A 21,082-nucleotide genomic window follows, 5' to 3' on the forward strand; every position below is an offset into this window, starting at 1 on the left:
TGAGTGATCAGCTTTGGCTCCTGGGCAGGGGAATTGGAGCTGGATTCTAGTGTGGGAGCACGCTTGTCATCTTCCTTCTTTTCCCCCAGTACCACGCGGAGACCATCAAGAATGTGCGCACAGCCACGGAAAGCTTTGCTTCTGACCCTATCCTATACCGGCCCGTTGCTGTGGCTCTAGACACTAAAGGACCTGAGATCCGAACTGGGCTCATCAAGGGCGTGAGTATTCTGCGGAGAGTGAGGGGAAGGCTCAGTAGGCAACATGCCCCAGAGACATATCCTCCAGAGCGCTGGGTTGCCGTGTTTCTTCCCAGCACTATGAAGGACTGCAGAGAAGTTGAGGTCTACAAATGAGGATTTATTAATCACTGTTAACAATATTGATTTGATCTACTTTGCTAGGAAATGGTACCACAAAGGAACCTTTTTTTTACCCTAAAAACCTAAACTTTAGGCTTTCTAACTTGGGGAACAATCTCTTTGTATCTTTTTCCCCATCATTAAGTAGCATAACTGAAACATTATATTCTTGGATTATTTCCGTGAAGTATACTGAGTTAGAGAATAAGAGCAAAAAACTGTATTACTTTTAGCAGTGACTTGAGCATTGTTCCCTGGAGGAAAGAGCTTTTCCATTCCTTCTGAGGTGATGCTGCTACTAGGGTCTCCAGTTTTGACTGTTGCTTACTCTCTTGTCCCTAGAGCGGCACTGCAGAGGTGGAGCTAAAGAAGGGAGCCACTCTGAAAATCACGCTGGATAATGCCTACATGGAAAAGTGTGATGAGAACATCCTATGGCTGGACTACAAGAACATCTGCAAGGTGGTGGAAGTGGGCAGCAAGATCTACGTGGACGATGGGCTTATTTCTCTCCAGGTGAAGCAGAAAGGTACGTATGGGAGCTGGAGTCCAATTGTCTAAAACCATCTTTTGTCTCTAAAGTTCCTTGACACAAGGAAGATGGGAAGGTTGGTTGCCTGGCAGTGAGATTGAGTCTGTGTGTTCTCAGGAATCCCTTCTATAACTCATTTATCCTCAAAGACAGGCTTTAATCCAGCATAGTTATATTCTTCTGGTTCTGGAGAACATAGGAACATATATATATATTTTTTTTCTTGTTGTGTTGTGTTTTGTTTTGTTTTCGAGACAGAGTCTCACTCTTTTGCCCGGGCTGGAGTGCAGTGGCACGATCTTGGCTCACTGCAACCTCTGCCCCCGGGTTCTAGTGATTCTCCTACCTCAGCCTCCCGAGTAGCTGGGATTACAGGCACCCGCCACCACACCTGGCTAATTTTTTTGTATTTTTAGTAGAGATGGGGTTTCGCCATGTTGGCCAGGCTGGTCTCAAACTCCTGACCTCAGGTGATCTGCCTGCCTCGGCCTCCCAAAGTCAGAACAGTCTTAATTATCCTTATTTATGGGTGAGGAAAGTGAGGTACAGAGAGGTTAAATGGCTTGCCCAGGATTACACAGTTAGTGTAGTAGGGTTTCAACTGTGGTAAAACAGCTCCAGCATCCATAATGCACCACTTCCCAGCTCACTGTACTTGGGGGAAAGGTGCCTGCTTCCTGTTGACCTGTGCCGTTGGTGCTCTGCCTCCCCTACCTACCCTTTTTCACACAGGTGCCGACTTCCTGGTGACGGAGGTGGAAAATGGTGGCTCCTTGGGCAGCAAGAAGGGTGTGAACCTTCCTGGGGCTGCTGTGGACTTGCCTGCTGTGTCGGAGAAGGACATCCAGGATCTGAAGTTTGGGGTTGAGCAGGATGTTGATATGGTGTTTGCGTCATTCATCCGCAAGGCATCTGATGTCCATGAAGTTAGGAAGGTCCTGGGAGAGAAGGGAAAGAACATCAAGATAATCAGCAAAATCGAGAATCATGAGGGGGTTCGGAGGCAAGTCCCCGTTGTCCCTGCTCCAGTCCCAGTGCAGCTCTCTGAAGGGCATGGTGCATCCTGTGAATGTCTGATTCCCAGCCCCTAGCCCATCAGAATGTAGACTCCCAAGCCAGTTCCGAACTTGCTGAATCAAAATATCTTAGCAGAGTAGAAGGCATTAAGGTTTTTTTTTTGTTTTTTTTTTTAAAAAGCTTCCCAGGTAATTGAGATACTCGCAGCTTGACATTGTTCCCTGGGCCTGGGGACCAACATTTGAGAGAACAGGGTCACTGCTCACAGGACCAGGGGCCATGATCTGTTCCTGATCAGAAACACTACCAGCGTTTGCTGGAATGGGGGGACCAGGGGGAAAGATGACAGCAGACACTTAAGAAGGGGCTCTTTTTGGCCCTTCCTGGGGAGCCATGTGGAATTTCAGGGCCTGTTGTCCATGCTAAAGCTTATGACCCCCTGGTTTTCACTTAGAACGCAGCTGGCTCAGTGATCATGCTAACTCTGGTATGGTCCATTCCACTCTCAGAGGAAGATGTGTGGTTCTTCTCCAGGTTCAGATTGTCCCAACTTAGCTTACCCCCTCCCCAATGCTCACAAGGTAGAGCCCAGTGGGCATGGCCACCATTTTTGGCATCCTGCTAGGAATACAACTCAGCACAACTAAGATGCTACACATACTCTTGTGGATTAGAAGTGTGTTTGGGGAGGGTGGGGAAGCAACCCTGTGCACCCACTGTAGTGGCCTTACTGTCTGAGCTTTGTGTAGATATCATCTGTACCAGGCAATTTGGGGCCCTCCCCTTTGCCATCCTGATAAGCCATAGGCTAGCTGAACTTGGCCCTAGGCCAGGCAAAGCCACATTCCCTCTTGCCTTCAGCAGGTTGGAGTGGGCCACCTCAAAGGGCAGTCCTCAAGTGTCCTTGACTAGATGAGGCCATGGGTCTTTGTGGTGGAAGCAGTCAGCAGGCCTCGGGTTCCCTGTCTTGAAGTGCTGATTGGAGAATGAAGGCCCTAGAGAGACCCCTAACATGCATGGGATTTGGAGAGGAGACCTTGGGAATAAGCCCATTTGGATTTGCCCTCTCCCCTTTCTTCCGTCAATGAAGCATCCATATTGGTGTTGAAGCCCAGCAGGCAGAATTGTTGGCCCACTCTGGGGGCCTAAGGTAGCTGGACTGCCTTGCCATCTGTGTGCACCCATGATATCATGGATGTCTGTCCTGGTACAAGGACATCTAAGTTAGGGAATCCCAGGGAAACTTCTTGTCTACTGCCGTACTTGTGGCCCCTGTTCTATATAACTTCTCTCCCCCCAACTTTGTCCATCAGGTTTGATGAAATCCTGGAGGCCAGTGATGGGATCATGGTGGCTCGTGGTGATCTAGGCATTGAGATTCCTGCAGAGAAGGTCTTCCTTGCTCAGAAGATGATGATTGGACGGTGCAACCGAGCCGGGAAGCCTGTCATCTGTGCTACTCAGGCATGTGCCCACCCTTCCCCACATTCTCCTGTGTACACTGGCATGTTTGTATGGGAAAGCTCTGGAGGCTGTCTGATCTCTTCCCATGGAATTGTCGCACGTAACACACAGATAATCCCCTTCCCCCATGCACCTATACAAAGCCATACTCTGTGCACCTACTCACTATCCAGAGGATCAGCTTGCTGTCATTTGTCTCTGAAGACAGCCCAAAACACATATCACTAATGCTCTGTCCCCTCCCAGATGCTGGAGAGCATGATCAAGAAGCCCCGCCCCACTCGGGCTGAAGGCAGTGATGTGGCCAATGCAGTCCTGGATGGAGCCGACTGCATCATGCTGTCTGGAGAAACAGCCAAAGGGGACTATCCTCTGGAGGCTGTGCGCATGCAGCACCTGGTGAGTTCTAGGGCCTGCCCCATCCCCCGGGCTTCGGACTGGGCCTGGGATAGATGCAAGCTCTGGTGCAGAGCTTTTTAGGTTTCTCCATCCTCTTATGCACAGCCTTTCATTATCCTCCAAGTTACAGCAGCAAGAGGGTGGGGGTGGAAGTGGAGGTGGCTTTTTTTTTTTCTCCTGTTCTGCATTCCTGCCCACACCCCCACCTCTCCATTTCCTTCTGCTCTGGAGGCATCCTCCTTCATTGGATACCACACAGTTTATTTCACTTCTGACTTCAAGGTTGTGAATTCTTCCCACGGCTTAAGTCCTGGGATACTTCTGCAGTGAAAGGAGGTCTTGTACCTCTTTCTCAGAGTCAGAAGTTCTGAGTACCTTTGCCCTATTCTGAAAAGGGCTAGGGGCTCCTGCTCCCAGCTGCCCTCTTCCTTTGGCTTCCAATTCAGTTCTCCCTGCCCCGCATCCTGCAGACAGGCGCTCCCACAGGGGGCCCTTGTGGACCTGCACTGGAGTCTGTTGCCTGCACTAAGCTGCCTGTGCTGGCCTTGCATGGTGCCTGTAGAGGGATTTGCTTTGCTGTGCCATTGGGGTACAGCTGCTGCTCTTACTCTAGACCAAAAAGTTGGGTTGAGTGACTGGTGGCAGGGCCACAGATAGAGACAGCGGAGAGGGTGGCTGACCCTGGTGGCCCTGGACTGAGCGTCTGGAGGAGTCGTGGAGGCTCTTTCCCTTCTTTCTCCTTTGAGAGCTCGTCCTTCAGGCTCTTCCAGCTTGTCATGTCGAGTGCCTGGCCACTGCTCAGGGTTGGAGGCTCAGTCCCTTTGCACTGTCTGTTCAGCTCTGGAGCTAACTCAGGGATCCCTGATCAGGGTTATATAGGTTTGGTAAAATGAGTGCTGGAAATTAACTTTCTCCCAGTAGTCTTAGGTCATGCTCAGTGAACTTAAACTTTATCCGGATATGGTTTTCCTTCAGCCTTTCTATTCCCTTTCTAGCCAGTGAAAGACCCGCTGCCCTTTGACCTCAGCCCTTCCAAGCCCCCAAGTTTAAAACGCCACCCCCTGCCACCAGAAAAAAAACAAAACAAAACAAAACAAAAAAAACTGAAACACTCATCTGGTCTGGGCATCTTCCTTTCCTTATTCATGATGCGTCCTGTTACTGGGCTTAAACAGCTTTCACAGAGAGATGTCGTTTCTATTAAATGCTCTTTCAGTAGCGAACTGAGTTCATACTTGACTAAGGATATTTTCTGGACTGTCATCAGCATGCTTAGTGGGTTTCCCCATATTTAAATTGGTAGAGGCCAGGGATGGTGGCTCACACCTGTAATCTCAGTACTTTGGGAGGCCAAGGTAGGCGGATCGCTTGAGCTCAGAAGACCAGCCTGGGCAACCTGGCGAAACCCTGTCTGTACTAAAAATTCAAAAGTTAGCTAGCTGGGCATAGTGATGCACTTCTGTAGTCCCAGCTACTTGGAGAGGGGGTGGTGCTGGGGCAGCAGGACCGCTTGAACCCAGGAGGTTGAGGTTGCAGTGAGCCAAGATGGTACCAGCCTAGGTGACAAAGTGACACCCTGTCTCAAAAAAGAAACCAAACAAACATAAAAAAACAAAACACAAAAAGTCGGTAGAGAGTGATTTCTCTCCCAGGCCCACTTAACGTAGCCTGGGCCTGGCTGACCTCACCGTTCGTGCGATGTGATTGCTGTTCTGATGCTTAGATACTCTTGGCGCAGTCTCACTATTGCCCCCATGGTAGGAAGGTGTCCCAGGAGACAGTGCACCTTGAACCAGTCACCACTAAAGTGGCTGCCTTTCTGGGGTCTCTCCACACATCCCCTCTCTAATTCCCTTACTTAATTATGTGACTTCATGGCCTCAAAGGTGGGACAGAGGCTGATCTTGACTTAGATATACTGAACCATGAAATCACTGCATAGAATGTGGGGACTTGAATGTGTCTTTGGGCAAGTCATTTAACCTCTCGAGACCTCATCTGTAAAATGGATTAGATATGTTTAATTATAGCCTTAGCATTAAATATTCATTGCTGTTATTATTAAGTGTCTGATAAGTCTCTGTGTACATGGATGTAATCTTCCTAACTCCCATTACCTCCATTTATAGATGAAGGTTATATGGCCAATAAAACCTGGGTTCGAATCTAGGTCTACTGACTCCAAAGCCAGTCTTCTCTCCTGCAGCATCATGCTCTATCAGGAGATGAGAACAGGTCTCCATTTGGAGCCTGTCAGTGGGGTCAGAGACTAAGATTCAGGCTCAGGTTCTAAATTCCATATCCTTTCTTCCATACCCTGGTGTTTCCTATGAACAGATAGATACTTTAGAGCTGCAAGGCTTGGACTGCATGGCACTGCTCAGAAGATAAGTTACAGGTCTGGGCTAGGCTGTAGCTGCCCCTCCAGGTGGCTAGACCTTTCCTTTCTGTGTCACCAGTTAACACTGGCCAACAGTTCCTTCCATTAACTGTTCACTGCTTTCTCCTGTGTCTAACTGATGCAGTTAATGACCCATAACTAAGAGCAGTACCAGGTATGGCTCTGTTTCCTGTTCATGTCCCCTGTCCTCTGGGCTGCATGCATTCCATTCTTACAGAAAGAATACCTTTAACCTAGTACATCCTGCCACACATCTGCTTCTACTGTGAAATTAATGAGGGGGTATTACCAATTCTTCCCTCACCCATCATTTACTAAGATGCTGGTGATTGTATTATAATCCTCTAAAGCTTACATTGTCTTTCTGATTCTTGGTCTTATCTGAGCAAGTGATCTATAAATAACTCAGTGGCTTTCTCGTGACTGTTTTAATTATTAGATTTTAATTAAGTGTCTTATTAAATATATCTGCATGCTTCCACAGGCATCTGTCTCTTCACATGGCTGTTCAGTGTGCCTCTCACAAGTTAGCCCAAGTTTTCTGTTCTCCTGCTTCAAACTCAGTTGAGCTGCCTTGCTTTGGCTTTGATCCCAGCTTTCCAGCGCTGCTCAATCTGTTGCAATGGCAGGCCATTGGAAAGGCTCAGTGCATCCCCGTGCCTGAAGCCAAGTGAGCGCTCACTCCATGCATGCATGGAGGCTGGGCAGGAGTCTGCCTAACCAGCCAGCCATGTGAGGAGGGAGGGCCTGTTCCTTCCTGTAAGCTGTGTCATGAGGCAGCGTGGTCAAGTCCTCTGCCAGGGAGTGGCCTGGGCCCAGCCTGGGCATGTTTTCATGCCAGGGTGCTAGAGCCTACTGCCAGATTGTCTCCCTCCACCCGCAATCAAAAAATCCTTCCAGAATGGAAGAGCCGATTTCCCCTGTATTGGAGGGGAAGTGGCAGCACCTCCTGAAGCAGTGGGACTTTCATCACCCTACCTCTGCATCTGCCTGAAGGACAGATTTAGCCAATTAACCTAAGGTTACCTTCCTCTCTGATTAATTCCCCATTCTGTCTTCCCATGTGTTGTGTCTCGTTTTTTTCCTCCTCCTTCCCTCTTCCTTGCCCCCTCTTCCCCTAAACCTTACAGATAGCTCGTGAGGCTGAGGCAGCCATGTTCCACCGCAAGCTGTTTGAAGAACTTGTGCGAGCCTCAAGTCACTCCACAGACCTCATGGAAGCCATGGCCATGGGCAGCGTGGAGGCTTCTTATAAGTGTTTAGCAGCAGCTTTGATAGTTCTGACGGAGTCTGGCAGGTAGGGCCCTAAGGGCAGGTAACACTGTTAGGATAACCAGCCTCTTGCTCCAGCTGCTCTGGGAGAAGACCGCCAGGCCCAACCTGGCACCTGGGCACAGAGCCTCTTCTCGTCTGTAGGAACACCGCCAGGGAGGTCATGTCAGGGCAGGACCAAAGGGTCGTTTGGCTCAGTAGGCACAGTAGATGTCACAGGCACTTGGTGAAGGACTGGTTTCTGTGGAGTCTTGATCTTGGCTCAGCTCAGAATCTCCAGTGATTGGGCTCCTCTTGGCCTTTGTCCTCAGGAACATGTTCCTCACCAGCTGTCCGGTGACTCTTCCCCTCCCTCTCCTTTTGTGACAAAGCTCTGACAAAGCTCTGTCCCCTTCTCGTCCCTCTGGACGGATGTTGCTCCCCTAGATTGCCCGTGAGGCAGAGGCTGCCATCTACCACTTGCAATTATTTGAGGAACTCCGCCGCCTGGCGCCCATTACCAGCGACCCCACAGAAGCCACCGCCGTGGGTGCCGTGGAGGCCTCCTTCAAGTGCTGCAGTGGGGCCATAATCGTCCTCACCAAGTCTGGCAGGTAGGAGGCGGCAGCGGCTCCCTGGGATGCCCTGCTCAGTGGCACCTCTCCTTGGGGGTCCTGGGAGCAGTCCATTGAACAATGCTCAGGTGGCACTGAGCCAAGGTAAGACCCCTCTGCCTCCCACCTTGGGCCTGCAGGGAAGGATTGAGCAGAGCCCCTTCCCTGGGCCCAAAGGACTCTAGGTAGCACTCATAAGGAATGTCAGAATATTTGGATCAAAAGCAAGTTTATGCTGGAGATTTATTACATAATAGTGCACAGGCTGACTACAAATGGTTGATATTGAAAATTTAGTCCTCTAAAATTGTAAAAGATAACCACTTTTGCTTATTCCAGTTACTACGTGCTCTTTAAAAATTTCAGTTGGGAAATGGATTTATTTAAATGCTGTTTACTGTGCCTCCATTTGGAGCACTAGCCCCTGCTGTTTTCGAGCCCTAAAGACAAATTGGGTTCCAGCTCAGGAGAGGTTGCTGTGCTATCTTGGCTGACATTCTATGGGGCCTGGCAGCCAGGCTGAGGACTGTGTGGCCTATGCTGGGCCTCCAACTTGGGATCCCTTCCTTGGCCCAGGACATTGAGTTAATAATGTCCGTCACTCTCCTAGTTAGGGAGTATGCTCCTTGTCCCTGCCCACAGGGCAGCGAGGGTTTCCTGGAAGAGAGGAGCAAACAGGCAGTGCCCACGCACTGAGGAGCAGCAGGTGGGCGTGGGCAGCCCAGAGAACCGACACAAGCTCTGTGCAGATGCCCTCAGCACAGGGCTCCAGCCTCCCACTCTTCGCTGAACAGCTCCAACCTGTAGGGTTGACCTTTCTTAAAAGGTCCAGTTCTTGCTGTTTGGCTATTTTAAGCTCTAGTCTTCTGGGGTTTCACTCAGCTGGTCCTGGCTTCAGCAGTTGCTTCCCTCTGAAGGCCTTGCATAGAGGCCAAGCGTGGAAGTGCAGGGACTTCTCTGCTGTGATGTGGCTTAAGTTTCCCTGACACCTGTTGAGTGTCCTCATAACTTCCCTTCTGGTGCCCCTCCCCAGCTCCTGAGACACAGCTGCAGCTACAAGCGTGCAGTGTCAGTGTTCAAGAAAGTGCCTGGCAGAGGGGCTTCAGAAGGGTCCCCTGCCTTCCAAAGGAGCTTTGGCAGGCAGAGCTGCTCCTGCAGCAACGCTCCTATTTCCTGTTCTTGCCTGCTGAGTAGCACCTAGATTTCTAAGCCTCACCTAGATACTCAGATTTGATTCTGGGCCTTTATAGCCCAGTTGCTGGGACTGTTTCAGGAGCTAGGGGCTATGTGGGGCAGGGAGAGGGCACAAAAGTAGAGAAGCCTGATGTTGATTCCCAGGGGGCTGGTCAGCTCTGCTACTGCTCCTTGCAGATGTCAAGAGTCAGGTGCTAGTCACATGCTGCTTGGCTTGTCGCTGTCATTGGCAGCGAGAGGAATGGGTGCTGGTGGCATTGGGCCAGGGCTGCCTCTCTCTGTCAGAGTTCAGAGTGTAGGAAGGGTTCTGCCAACCATGGGCTGTGTGGGGTAAGTGGGTGAGGCTGACCTTGCTGGGTCAAGCTGATCCTGAGCCCTTGGCCTATGGAATGGGGGTAGAGGGCAAATGGTAGCCTAGCATGCTGTGGGGGATATAGGATGAGGGGCTGCCCGAGCCTCGGGAGAGGTCCTAGGGAGCAGATGTTGAAGAGGCCAGAGCCCTCAGTGAGCTGGATGAGAGGGTGAGCTGTTTGAACACCCTGAGGTACTTCCTGAGGCCTCGTGTAATGGTCTCTTCTGTGTGTCCCCCATCCCATCTCAGGTCTGCTCACCAGGTGGCCAGATACCGCCCACGTGCCCCCATCATTGCTGTGACCCGAAATCCCCAGACAGCTCGTCAGGCCCACCTGTACCGTGGCATCTTCCCTGTGCTGTGCAAGGACCCAGTCCAGGAGGCCTGGGCTGAGGACGTGGACCTCCGGGTGAACTTTGCCATGAATGTTGGTATGTGGCTGGAGCAGGGGCTAGAGCCTAGAGGGGCTTGGGGATGCTTGTGGGACCCTTGTCAGAAGCCTGTGGGACCCTGAAAGTTTGGGGAATAGAAAGGGGAACACGCGGACCTTAGCGGGGCAAAAGGCCCAGCCAACTGTTCCTCTCCCTCATTGGGAATGTTCGTTCTGAATCTCTCATTCTCCGAAGTCCTAAGCTGAGCCAGGAGGGAAAAGGGTCCTTTGAGTTGTAGGGCCGAGCAGTTCAGTTCCTCTTCTCTTCTAGTCTGGGGCTCAAAGCAAAATTGTCCATTCTTTGGCATCTGCTCATTACTGAGGGTTTTTTTTTTTTTTTTAATAAAATTGGCCACAGCTCCTGTGCTGTGGGGTGGCATACACAGATTACGTACTGATGTGGCCATTGTCCCTGTATAAGGTAGGGTATCATCAGATGACAGGAAGCAGCTAGCTCTGACCCTGGGCAAGGCTTTGCACCCTCTCCAGGATAGTGAATGATGTCCAAAGGTCCCTGCCAACCCTGCCATCTGAGTGATAAGGACATTTCAGAGCCTCCCTCCTGTTTGCCTGGGCTGTGAGTTTGGTGCCACCTTGTGGTGTGAGGAAGTAGTGGTCAGCCAGCCTAGTTCAGTGTTCAGGCTATGGGGCAGCTGCCCAGGTGCAGACCTGCCTGGCTTGGCTTTTACTCACCAACCTCCCTTCTCTTCCTCCAGGCAAGGCCCGAGGCTTCTTCAAGAAGGGAGACGTGGTCATTGTGCTGACCGGATGGCGCCCTGGCTCCGGCTTCACCAACACCATGCGTGTTGTTCCAGTGCCGTGATGGACCCCAGAGCCCCTCCTCCAGCCCGTCCCACCCCCTTCCCCCAACCCATCCATTAGGCCAGCAATGCTTGTAGAACTTACTCTGGGCTGTAATGTTGCACTGGTGGGCTGGGACACCATTGAAGAAGATAACGCCTCACTGAAACATGGCTGTGTTTGCAGCCTGCTCTGGTGGGACAGCCCAGAGCCTGGCTGCCCTTCATGTGGCCCCACCCAATCAAGGGAAGGAGGAGGAATGCTGGACTGGAGGCCCCTGGAGCCAGATGGCAAGAGGGTGACAGCTTCGTTTCTTGTGTGTACTCTGTCCAGTTCCTTTAGAAAAAATGGATGCCCAGAGGACTCCCAACCCTGGCCTGGGGTCAAGAAACAGCTAGAGTTAGGGGCCTTAGGGCACCGGCCTGTTGTTCCATTGAAGCCGACTCTGGCCCTGGCCCTTACTTGCTTCTCCAACTCCCTAGACCTCTCCAGTTCGCACCTGTCCCCGCCCTCCACTCAGCTGTTGTGCAGCAAACACTCCACCCTCCACCTTCCATTTTCCCCCACTGCTGCAGCACCTCCAGGCCTGTTGCTATAGAGCCTACCTGTATGTCAATAAATAACAGCTGAAGCACCTGTTTCCTCTCTTTTCTGCTGGGGAGGGGGAGGTGGTTGGACCCTGCCCTCTGAGCAGGCTGGGAATGGCTGCAGCCTCGTGCCCTGCAGTGGGAGCTATGGTGGTGTCACCTGCCATCCTGCCCACCTCCTGGTGCAGAGGTGCTGGGAAAGCCGTAGCTGACTATCAGGGTTACAGGTTGCCCCCTTAAGTGCTGCGGGGAGACTTTAATGGCTTATGTGAACCAAAGATGGGAAAGAGCAGGGACAAGGCCTCCTCCTTCCCACTCTGGTAGATAACCCAAATTGCAAAGTGGCCCTGGCCATGGTTCTTCCACTTTGGTCTCCTGCAATAGCGTGTCCCTTACGGGGGCTGTAGGAGGTGTCAGCTCTGGACGCCTGAGACTGGGTTTGGCTCCCAGGTCTTCAGTTGTGGACCTAGGCTCCCCTTGGGACCCCTCCTGTTTGCTGGTGCCCTCCCACCACGATGCTGTAGTGCCAAGGGGCTGGGGGAGAGAGTTGGGAATGGGACCAAATCTGGCCTGCGCCTTTCCTCTCTCCTGACCACACTCCCAAGGACCAAGTGACCTGGTGGGGATGGAAGAGGAAAGGGCCTGCAGGTCAGGCAAAAGCCCATTGTCACACACAGCTGTGCCTCTGCTTCCCTGCCTTTGATTTGTGTCCACCTGCAGCCCCTTTGCAGACTCCTCCAAAAGTGTATTTCCTTGGAGAAACTGCAATGTTAACTCCGGCAAAAGTGCGTGGGACCATCCTGGCTCCCGGGCTCGTGGTGGTGACTTGGCTGTCAGACCATCGTGTTCAATATCCCCTTTGGTGTTCCCCACTCACGGTAAACTTGAAACTTTCCTGGAGCTCTATGTTAGGAAGGGTTAGGTTGGAGAGGGGCCGGAATTGGTTCCTGCAGAGGGACCCAAGCTCCAAGACTAGGACGACAGAAGTGTCCAGAGGGGACACAATACCCTCGACGTGAGGGACAGGAGGTGCCGCGCCAGGCCCTGGGCTCCGGGACTTTCCAGTCCGGGGGACCGAGCGCTAGGATATGCTCAGAGCTTGGGGCCCCACCTGGGGAAGGTGGGGAAGGAGAGAAGCTGGGGAAGCTGGGGAATGAGGGGGAGGAACGGCCAATGGGCTGGGCCCGGCCCGCGCGACCCGCCAATGGGCAGGCGGGGCGGGGTCCAGCGGGCCCTGGGTCCCGGCGCGCGGTCAGGGGCGCTGGGTGCAGGCGCCGCGATGACCGCTTTGAGCCGGAGCGAGGCTGCCGAGGCGGGCAGGTAAGGGGTTGCGGCCCGGGGGCCGCCGCGAGGGGCTGCTGCCGCGCGGGGCAGGACGGCTCCTGGGGCCGCAGCAACTTGGCGCGTTCTGCCCACGGGGCAGGCACTTCCCGGCCGCCGGAATGCGGGCTCCGGGCCAGAGCTGCGCCGCGCGCCCAGGCGCCTCCCGGGGCCCGCGAGGTGTTCGCGCTAGGACCGGGTGTCCTGGCTGAGTCTGCTGCGACCTGGGGGATGAGGGACGGTCCTGGCAGCATCGGGGCAGGGAAGGGCACCCTCCTCGGGACGCCCCGCATGGCCCATCTCCGCCTCGCCACTCTGTTCATCCTTTCATTTATTCATTCATCATTCGTTGCCCGCAATATCGACTCCCAGTCCTGATTGCCCCCGACCCAAAGGTTGGATTTCCCTGCGTCCCCTGGAGGGCCAGACTCTTTTCTCTCGCCGCCAAATCCGCACTCGCAGCGGCCTGCGGCTGCGGGGAGGCAGCTCGGAGCTGTCTCAGCACGACGCGGCCTCCCCCGGGCGCCAGGCCCATCCCGGTCGGGCGGGCTGGGGCCGGTCTCCCGGCCTCGAGACCTGGTCCAAAGTCGCCCTGGGAGAAAGGGATAGGAGGCAGGGCAGACAGGAGATGGCGCTGCACGTAACATCCAGAATTGTGGTTTCTGCTGCTTGAGGTCTTGGGGTCCTGGAGGTGACATTGTTTGGGGGAACCTGTCAATTCCTGCCCCGGTCCAGGTTCCAAGCCGCACAGCCTGAGGTCGGGTCCAGCCTGGCATCCTCGGCCAGCTAGCACTGGGGCAGGTAGGATGAATGTGCGAGCCTTGTGTCCAAATCAGCCCGAGACACACAGGGACGTGGACCCCAGCGGGGCTCCCTCTGCCTTATCCTCAGAGGGACTGGTGGGGCTCCACCTCGCTGTCGTTTGTGTCTCTGCTCTGCTTGCCGCCCCACTCACTATGCTTGATTGTTTAAAGGTGCCCCTCCTCGCAGGGGCCAGGCTCCTAGGGAACGAGAGAGGGTGCCCTGGCAACCTGATGTCTTCACCCCATGTACACCTGTAGCCAGTTCCAAAGTCTGGCTCCTTTCAGAGCAAAGACTTATGGCCTTGCTTGGAGAGGTAGAATAGAGGGTGTCTATCCCATTCTTCAGTGAGGAGTCAGTATGCCCCTGCTTCTTTTTTCTTTCTTTTTTTTTTTTTTTTTGAGACAGAGTTTCACTCTGTCGTCCAGGCTGGAGTGCTGTGGTGTGATCTTGGCTCACTGCAACCTCTGCCTCCTAGGTTCAAGTGATCCTCCTGCCTCAGCCTCCTGAGTAGCTGGGATTACAGGTGCCCACCACCATGCCCGGCTAATTTTTGTATTTTTAGTAGAGATGGTGTTTCACCATGTTGGCTAGGCTGGTCTTGAACTCCTGACCTCAGGTGATCCACCTACCTCAGCCTCCCAAAGTGCTGGGATTACAGAGAATACAGGCGTGAGCCACGTTCCTGGCCCCCTCCATAGTCGTCTGATTAGGCTGGCTGGAGACCATGCTGCAGACACTCTTAGGTTTAAGTTTTAGTTTGACAGGCATTGAGGTAGCCTCAGTGGGCACCTCTGGGACAAATGGGCAGGTCCAGAGGGGAAAGCTGACAGAGGCCCCATCGAGCTTCCAGGAGAGTTTAGGCTGGGGCCAAATAGAAGTTCTCCATCCCAACTTCCCCTTGGGAGAATTTTCTGAATAGCCTGAAGAGGGTAGCTCAAACTCCATCTGTGCCTTGATGTTGCTGGCTGCTTTCAAATTTCTTTCTTTCTTTCTTTCTTTCTTTTTTTTTTTTTTTTTGAGATGGAGTTTCCCTCTTGTTACCCAGGCTGGAGTGCAATGGCGTGATCTTGGCTCACCGCAATCTCCGCCTCCCGGGTTCAAGTGATTCTTCTGCCTCAGCCTCCCGAGTAGCTGGGATGACAGGCATGTACCACCACACCCGGCTAATTTTGTATTTTTTAGTAGAGATGGGGTTTCTCCATGTTGGTCAGGCTGGTCTCCAACTCTCGACCTCAGGTGATCTGCCCACCTCAGCCTCTCAAAGTGCTGGGATTACAGGTATGAGCCACTGCACCCAGCCTCAAATTTCTAAATTTAGCAAGGCCCCAAAGCTTTGGCACAGACCAGAGAGACTTGTATGCTAATTCATCCACCTAGGGTGCTCCCGTGACCCCCTGAGGTTGAGGTCGGCAGTGCCCAAGGTGGGTTGCTGCCAGCTGGCCTCTTGGAAGCTCTCCCATGAGCTGCTGAGCTGTTAGTGCCTCCTGGGTGGCTCCACCCCGCCCCTAACCTGCTTAGGTTCGCTCTGGTCCTTGCCTGCCACGGACCATGTTTATCAGCTGGAGGGAAGAGCCTCACTCTGGAATCAGAAGTGAGTTCTAAGCCTCAGGCTGTTCCTGTTTTGCTGCGACTTGGGACAAGTCACTTCCGCTTTCTGGGCCTGCTTTACACCATAAGGTAGGGAGATTGGACTGTAGCTTCCCTAAAGGCCTTCTGCATGCAGTCATCCAGTGATTCTGCTAACTAGATACTTCCAGCAACTTCAGGGGAAGTTTGTCTACACTCAGGCTACAGTATTTTCAGCAAACGTGATTGGACAAGTGGGCCTGTGCCTTATCTTTTGGTAGAGTGAAAAAATTTGAGCCAGCGTAGCCAAATCCTTATAGCAAGCAACAGGCAGCATACCTGGCTCTTTGCTGATTGCAAATAGGCATTTAAAATATGAATTTGAGCCGGGCGTGGCAGCTCACACCTCTAATCCCAGCATTTTGGGAGGCTGAGGCAGGTGGATCACCTGAGGTCAGGAGTTCAAGACCAGCCTGGCCAACATGGTAAAACCCCATCTCTACTAAAAATACAAAAATTAGCTAGGCGTGGTGGTGCGTGCCTGTAATCCCAGCTACCTGGGAGGCTGGGGCTGGAGAATCTCTGGAACCTGGGAGGCAGAGGCTGTAGTGAGCTGAGATCATGCCACTGCATTCCAGCCTGGGCGACAGAGTGAGACTCTGTCTCAAAAAAAAAAAATAATAATAATAATAATAAATAAAGAAAAATAAAATATGAGTTTGGAATCAGATATCTCCATTACTTCTAGCTAAAGCGTCATCATAGGTATTTCCTAAGTTTTAAGTTCTGGATAAAAACTCCACCAGTGTCTACCATCTCCACTATGAACTCTGTTAAGGAACATTCACTTTTGTATATGCCTGCTCTTTTCATTTCCCTGTCTTGTGCATAAGCATGCCCTCTTGCTAAGTAATTCAAGCATAAGGTCTCAGAATACTAAAATAATAAGCTTAGGAGAAAGAATAAAATAAAACTTATTTTCCTCCCCAGAAAAATCCCTCCAATTTCCTTCCCAGTTTCGGAAGATGTTTCACTTATTTTCAGAATTTCTCCTTTGCTGTGGCTACCCATGGAAAGCCCTTGAAGTCAAGAACGGTGTAGCATTCCACTCTGACATCTGGTGTGAGCCTGAACACCAGAAAATAATTTTTCTCCCTTCCAGGAAAGTGAAAATGATTTCCCTCAATTCTGCAGCCATCTCTGATGCAAGTGTGAGTTTCACTTGAGGTTGGCCTTGGCCACTGTGCTGCTATTCACCTGGACTTCAGGGCATCAGTCTGTCACCACCTGTCATCACCAATCTTTGAAGCTTTAATTCCCCAGCTATTTGCTAATGTAGGAAAGGAAGGAGGAGGGGGAGGGCAGAAACCCCTGGGAATGGAGCTTCCTGTGTAATTAAGAAGTAACAAGCTCCCCGAGGTGCACCTGCGTGCTCCGGCACAAATTCCAAAAGACAGGCATTGTTCTCAGGGATATAAGCCACTGTAGGAGAAAGTGATTCCTCACCCCTCCTTCCCACTACTATACATTTTTATTAGTTTAGAAATGCATGGCCTGGAGCGGTGGCTCACACCTGTAATCCCAGCACATTGGGAGGCTGAGGCGGGCGGATCACAAGGTCAGGAGATGGAGACCATCCTGGCTAACAGGGCAAAACCCCATCTCTACTAAAAATACAAAAAAAAAATTAGCCAGGGTTGGTGGTGGGTGCCTGTAGTCCCAGCTACTCTGGAGGCTGAGGCAGGAGAATGGAGTGAACCCGGGAGGCGGAGCTTGCAGTGAGCAGAGATCACGCCACTGTACTCCAGCCTGGGCGACCGAGTGAGACTCTTCTCGAAAAAAAAAAAAAGAAATGCACAAGCCGGGCGTGGTGGCTCACGCCTGTAATCCCAGCACTTTGGGGGGCTGAGGCGGGTGGATCACCTGAGGTCAGGAGTTTGAGACCAGCCTGGCCAACATAGTGAAACCCTGTCTCTACTAAAAATACAAAAAATTGGCTGGGCGTGGTGGTGGGCACCTGTAATTTCAGCTACTAGGGAGGCTGAGGCAGGAAAATCGCTTGAAACCGGGAGGCAGAGGTTGCAGTGAGCCAAGATCACACCATTGCACTCCAGCCTGGGCAACAAGAGTGAAAAAAAAAAAAAGAAATGCTTGGTCGTTATTTAGGACTGGAGGCGTGTTTTAATAACCTGTGGCGACTGAACCAATATTTATTTATTTATTTATGAGACGAATTGTCACTCTTGTTGCCCAGGCTGGAGTGCAATGGCACGATCTCAGCTCACTGCAACCTCCGCCTCCCAGGTTCAAGCGATTCTCCTGCCTCAGCCTTCCGAGTAGCTGGGATCACAGGCATGCGCCACCACGTCCAACTAATTTTTTGTATTTTTAGTAGAGACGGGGTTTCTCCATGTTGGTCAGACTGGTCTTGAACCCTCGACCTCAGGTGATCCGCCCACCTCGGCCTCCCAAAGTGCTGGGATTACAGGCATAAGCCACTGCACCTGGCTGACTGAACCAATCTTTAAAGCCTTGTTGTAAATTAGTGTTTCCTCAGTGATGTTTGTAATTACATTGTTAATTTTTAAGCAGTTTTTGGCTGGCTCTATTTCTTTTTAACCGAAAGTAAAGATCACAGGAAGAATTAGTTTAAATCAAACATGAATTGCTTTTCCTCCTAACATCTATACATGGCACATCAATGGTATACTAGTTAATTGTCGAGGTCCCACTGGTATTTTATTTCATCGCCTTACCCACTGCACAGCAGCGTGGGCGGTGTGCCTGACCAAACAACTGTGACTGATTATCAGGATTTTTTTTCTCTCTTCTGTAGGAAAAAAGTTTAGATATTTCTAATATGTGTTAGAATTAACCAGATTACTCAAAACCTGCCAGTAATCACTCAGGCCACACAAAATGCTATTTTAAAATAAATTTTGAATTTTCGAAGGATTACTTGGAAATTTTATTTTAAAATAACCCAGTGACAATACTTCAGAATTGGTATTCCTATTGGGCTTCCTTCATTATCAGACAAGTTGAAACATGTTTATATTCTGATTGCTAACTTTTTATTGTGGAAAATTTCAAACATATACAAAAGGAGAGAGAATAGTATAATAAGTGGCATGTACCCATCTCTTGGTTTTAGCAATAATCAAGTCATGGGTAAAGTTTGTTTCATATATACCTTCCTTCTCCCTGTCTCCTGGATTATTCTGAAGCAAATTGTAGCTATTATATTATTTTATCCAAAAATATTTCAGCGTATATCTATAAAAGAGCCTTTAAAAATATTTCTACAATATCATTATTACATCTAAAAAATGACAGTAACTCCTTAATCAGATAGCTAGTCAGCATTTACATTCACTCCATTGTCTCATAAATGTCTTTGTACCATTTAATAAGGATTCAAATGAAGTTTATACTTTGACTAAAGTCAAAGAGTTGACATTTCGAATCTATATATCTTTATCTGTGTAATCTATTTTAATCTATGGTTTCCTCTTTTCTTCCTTTTTTTTTTTCCTTGCAAATTATTTGTTGAAAAAAAACAGGCTATGTTTTCTATAACTTTTTCTGATTTGTTGATGTTGTTTAAACCATTCCTTTGATTTATGTATTTCCTATAAATTGGGAGTTGGACCTACAGTCTTGGTCAGATTCTGATGGTATTGTGTGCTTCAAGAAGTGTATAATATCAGTTATTTCTCTTTGAAGAATGTTAGCAGCCATTGATGATTATTTCATGCAGACCCATTATTGCATTAGGGACTGGAAAATGGTATTAGTCTAATCCTACCAGTTTTTCATCATTTATTAGGAGATGCTTTCTATAAAAAGATGTGTTCCCGGCTGGGCATGGTGGCTCCTGCCTGTAATCCCAGCACTTTGGGAGGCCAAGGCAGGCAGATCACCTGAGGTCAGGAGTTTGAGACCAGACTGGCCAACATGGTGAAACCCCGTCTCTACTAAAAAAAAAATACAAAAATTAGCTGGGCATGGTGGCACCTGTAATCCCAGCTACTCAGGAGGCTGAGGCAGGAGAATCGCTTGAACTCGGGAGGTGGAGGTTGCATTGAGCTGAGATCACACCATTGCATTCCAGCCTGGGCAACAAGAGCGAAACTCCGTCTCAAAAAAAAAAAAAAAGATGTGTTCCCTCTTCAACTATTTGCCTATCCTGAGGTATAGCCAGTACTAGAAAGGCAGAGTAAATACTTGACTCTTATTTCTTAGTTTTCAAAATCGTGGTATGGGCTCTAGTAGCCACCAAAGGTGGCCAGTGAGTCATTTTGGTGTATTATAATCTCATGGATTTAAACATACTTGATGTGTTTCAATCCATTCTTATTGATGCTCAAATGGTCCCATCTTTAAGTTGGTTCCTGAGTTCTTGAGCCATGACTCCAGGCTTCAGTGACTTCCTTAGTTTCTAGTAGATGTTTTAGGCTCCTTTTTGCATTTCCTCAGATCTGGAATCAGCCATTTCCTCAAGGAGCTGCTTAATTAGAGGATTATTTTCTATCATTTGGGGGTCATAGGCTACATTGAGAATCTAATAAAAGTGAAATGCTCTCTTCCCAGAAACATACCCCTTTGTTCAGACCCAACAATTTTGCCCAAAGTTCCAGGAGTTCACAGATCCACCCTCCAACTCTTGCCTGGACCTCAGAGGCATGTAATTTACATCAGATTGTCAATCTGTGTCCATAATGATGGAAGACTTGGGAGAATGGGAAATAACCAAGTGTCCCCATGTGAAAACAGAAACTGGAAAAGTTAATGAATCTTGCAATATAAGAAGACGCAAGAGAAGAGAGAGTTGTGGAGCAGACTTTGCCCTGGTCACACCAGCAGTGGAGATCCAGTTTTATTAAGGAAGGAACATGAGGACAAAGGTTTGTTCCTTGGTGAAGGATTATTAGCTAGAAGGAGGTCCATTTAGGTATTGGGAATAACTTTTTTTTTTTTGAGACGGAATCTTGCTCTGTCGCCCAGGCTGGAGTGCAGTGGTGCAATCTTGGCTCACTGCAAGCTCTGCCTCCCGGGTTCACGCCATTGTCCTGCCTCAGCCTCCCGAGTAGCTGGGACTATAGGTGCCCACCACCACGCCTGGCTAATTTTTTGTATTGTTTTAGTACAGACAGGGTTTCACCATGTTAGCCAGGATGGTCTCAATCTTCTGACCTGGTGATCCTCCTGCCTTGACCTCCCAAAGTGCTGGGATTACAGGCGTGAGCCACCTCGCCCAGCTAATTGACTATTAGAACTTTCTAATAGTCAGGGCTGCAGTGACAGATCTGATAGATGATATTCATGTATAGGCATACATTTTGAAATTTCTGTTGCCTAGTTACAATGCATCTTTTTTTCCCCACCCACTCGAATATTTATTTCTTTACATGGAGTTTCTTGATATGGATAACACTGAGTAAGGGTTTGGTTTGGTTTTGTCTTTTAAGCCATTCCCAGCCATGTAGTCAATGTGATGTGATAGGACAGCCTAAGCTTTCAGACAGACCTGGGTTCACATTCTTGCTCCACAAGTTACTGCGGAGTTACTACTGGCTCTGAGTCTCCCGTTATCCATCTATAAAATAGACTCGCATCTAACCTGCTTCAGAGGTACTCTGGCTGTGTAATGGCCTAGTACACAGTAGGTGCTCACTAAAACATACTTTCCTTTCAGTGTCTCTAACTTTGAGAACCTGAAATGGGACTTCTTAGTGATAATTCAGCTACAGCTCTAAGAAAAGCTACCTCTGTTTTACTTTTCCAGGCACAAAGTTCACTTTTTAAAATACACTTTTTGTTTTGAGAGAATTGTAAATTCACATTCAATTTTATAAAATACTACAGAGAGATCTCATGTATTCTTCACACAGTTTACCCCAATGGTAACATCCTGAATAGCAATAGAACAGTATCACAACCAGAAAATTGACATTGTTATAATCCATCTACCTTAGTCAGATTTCA

General features: G+C 49.9%; 2 protein-coding genes across 7 annotated transcripts in view; both read left to right on the forward strand.

Moving 5' to 3' along the window:
- PKM (pyruvate kinase M1/2) overlaps positions 1-11,453 on the forward strand; it is a 33,230-nt gene extending 21,777 nt beyond the window's left edge. For 3 of the 6 annotated variants that reach the window (XM_032174774.2, XM_058427318.1, XM_058427316.1), the window contains exons 4-11: positions 90-221; positions 705-891; positions 1,627-1,897; positions 3,225-3,375; positions 3,622-3,774; positions 7,306-7,472; positions 9,836-10,017; positions 10,733-11,453. In XM_032174774.2, coding sequence (XP_032030665.1) covers positions 90-221; positions 705-891; positions 1,627-1,897; positions 3,225-3,375; positions 3,622-3,774; positions 7,306-7,472; positions 9,836-10,017; positions 10,733-10,839 — 1,350 coding nt within the window. In that variant the 3' untranslated portion in view covers positions 10,840-11,453. Of the gene's footprint in view, positions 1-89; positions 222-704; positions 892-1,626; positions 1,898-3,224; positions 3,376-3,621; positions 3,775-7,305; positions 7,473-7,873; positions 8,041-9,835; positions 10,018-10,732 lie in introns of all 6 variants that reach the window. The other 3 variants (XM_032174773.2, XM_058427317.1, XM_058427319.1) reach the window with 1 other exon arrangement.
- A 1,214-nt stretch (positions 11,454-12,667) lies between these two features.
- The window catches only part of GRAMD2A (GRAM domain containing 2A), a 37,544-nt gene continuing 29,129 nt past the window's right edge, over positions 12,668-21,082 (forward strand). Inside the window, exon 1 of the mRNA XM_032174775.2 lies at positions 12,668-12,724. Within this exon, the coding sequence (XP_032030666.1) occupies positions 12,684-12,724 (41 nt within the window). The 5' untranslated portion in view covers positions 12,668-12,683. The remainder of the gene's footprint in view (positions 12,725-21,082) is intronic.

The sequence above is a fragment of the Hylobates moloch genome, unplaced genomic scaffold (assembly GCF_009828535.3).
Source record: "Hylobates moloch isolate HMO894 unplaced genomic scaffold, HMol_V3 SCAFFOLD_14, whole genome shotgun sequence".
NCBI lineage: Eukaryota > Metazoa > Chordata > Mammalia > Primates > Hylobatidae > Hylobates > Hylobates moloch.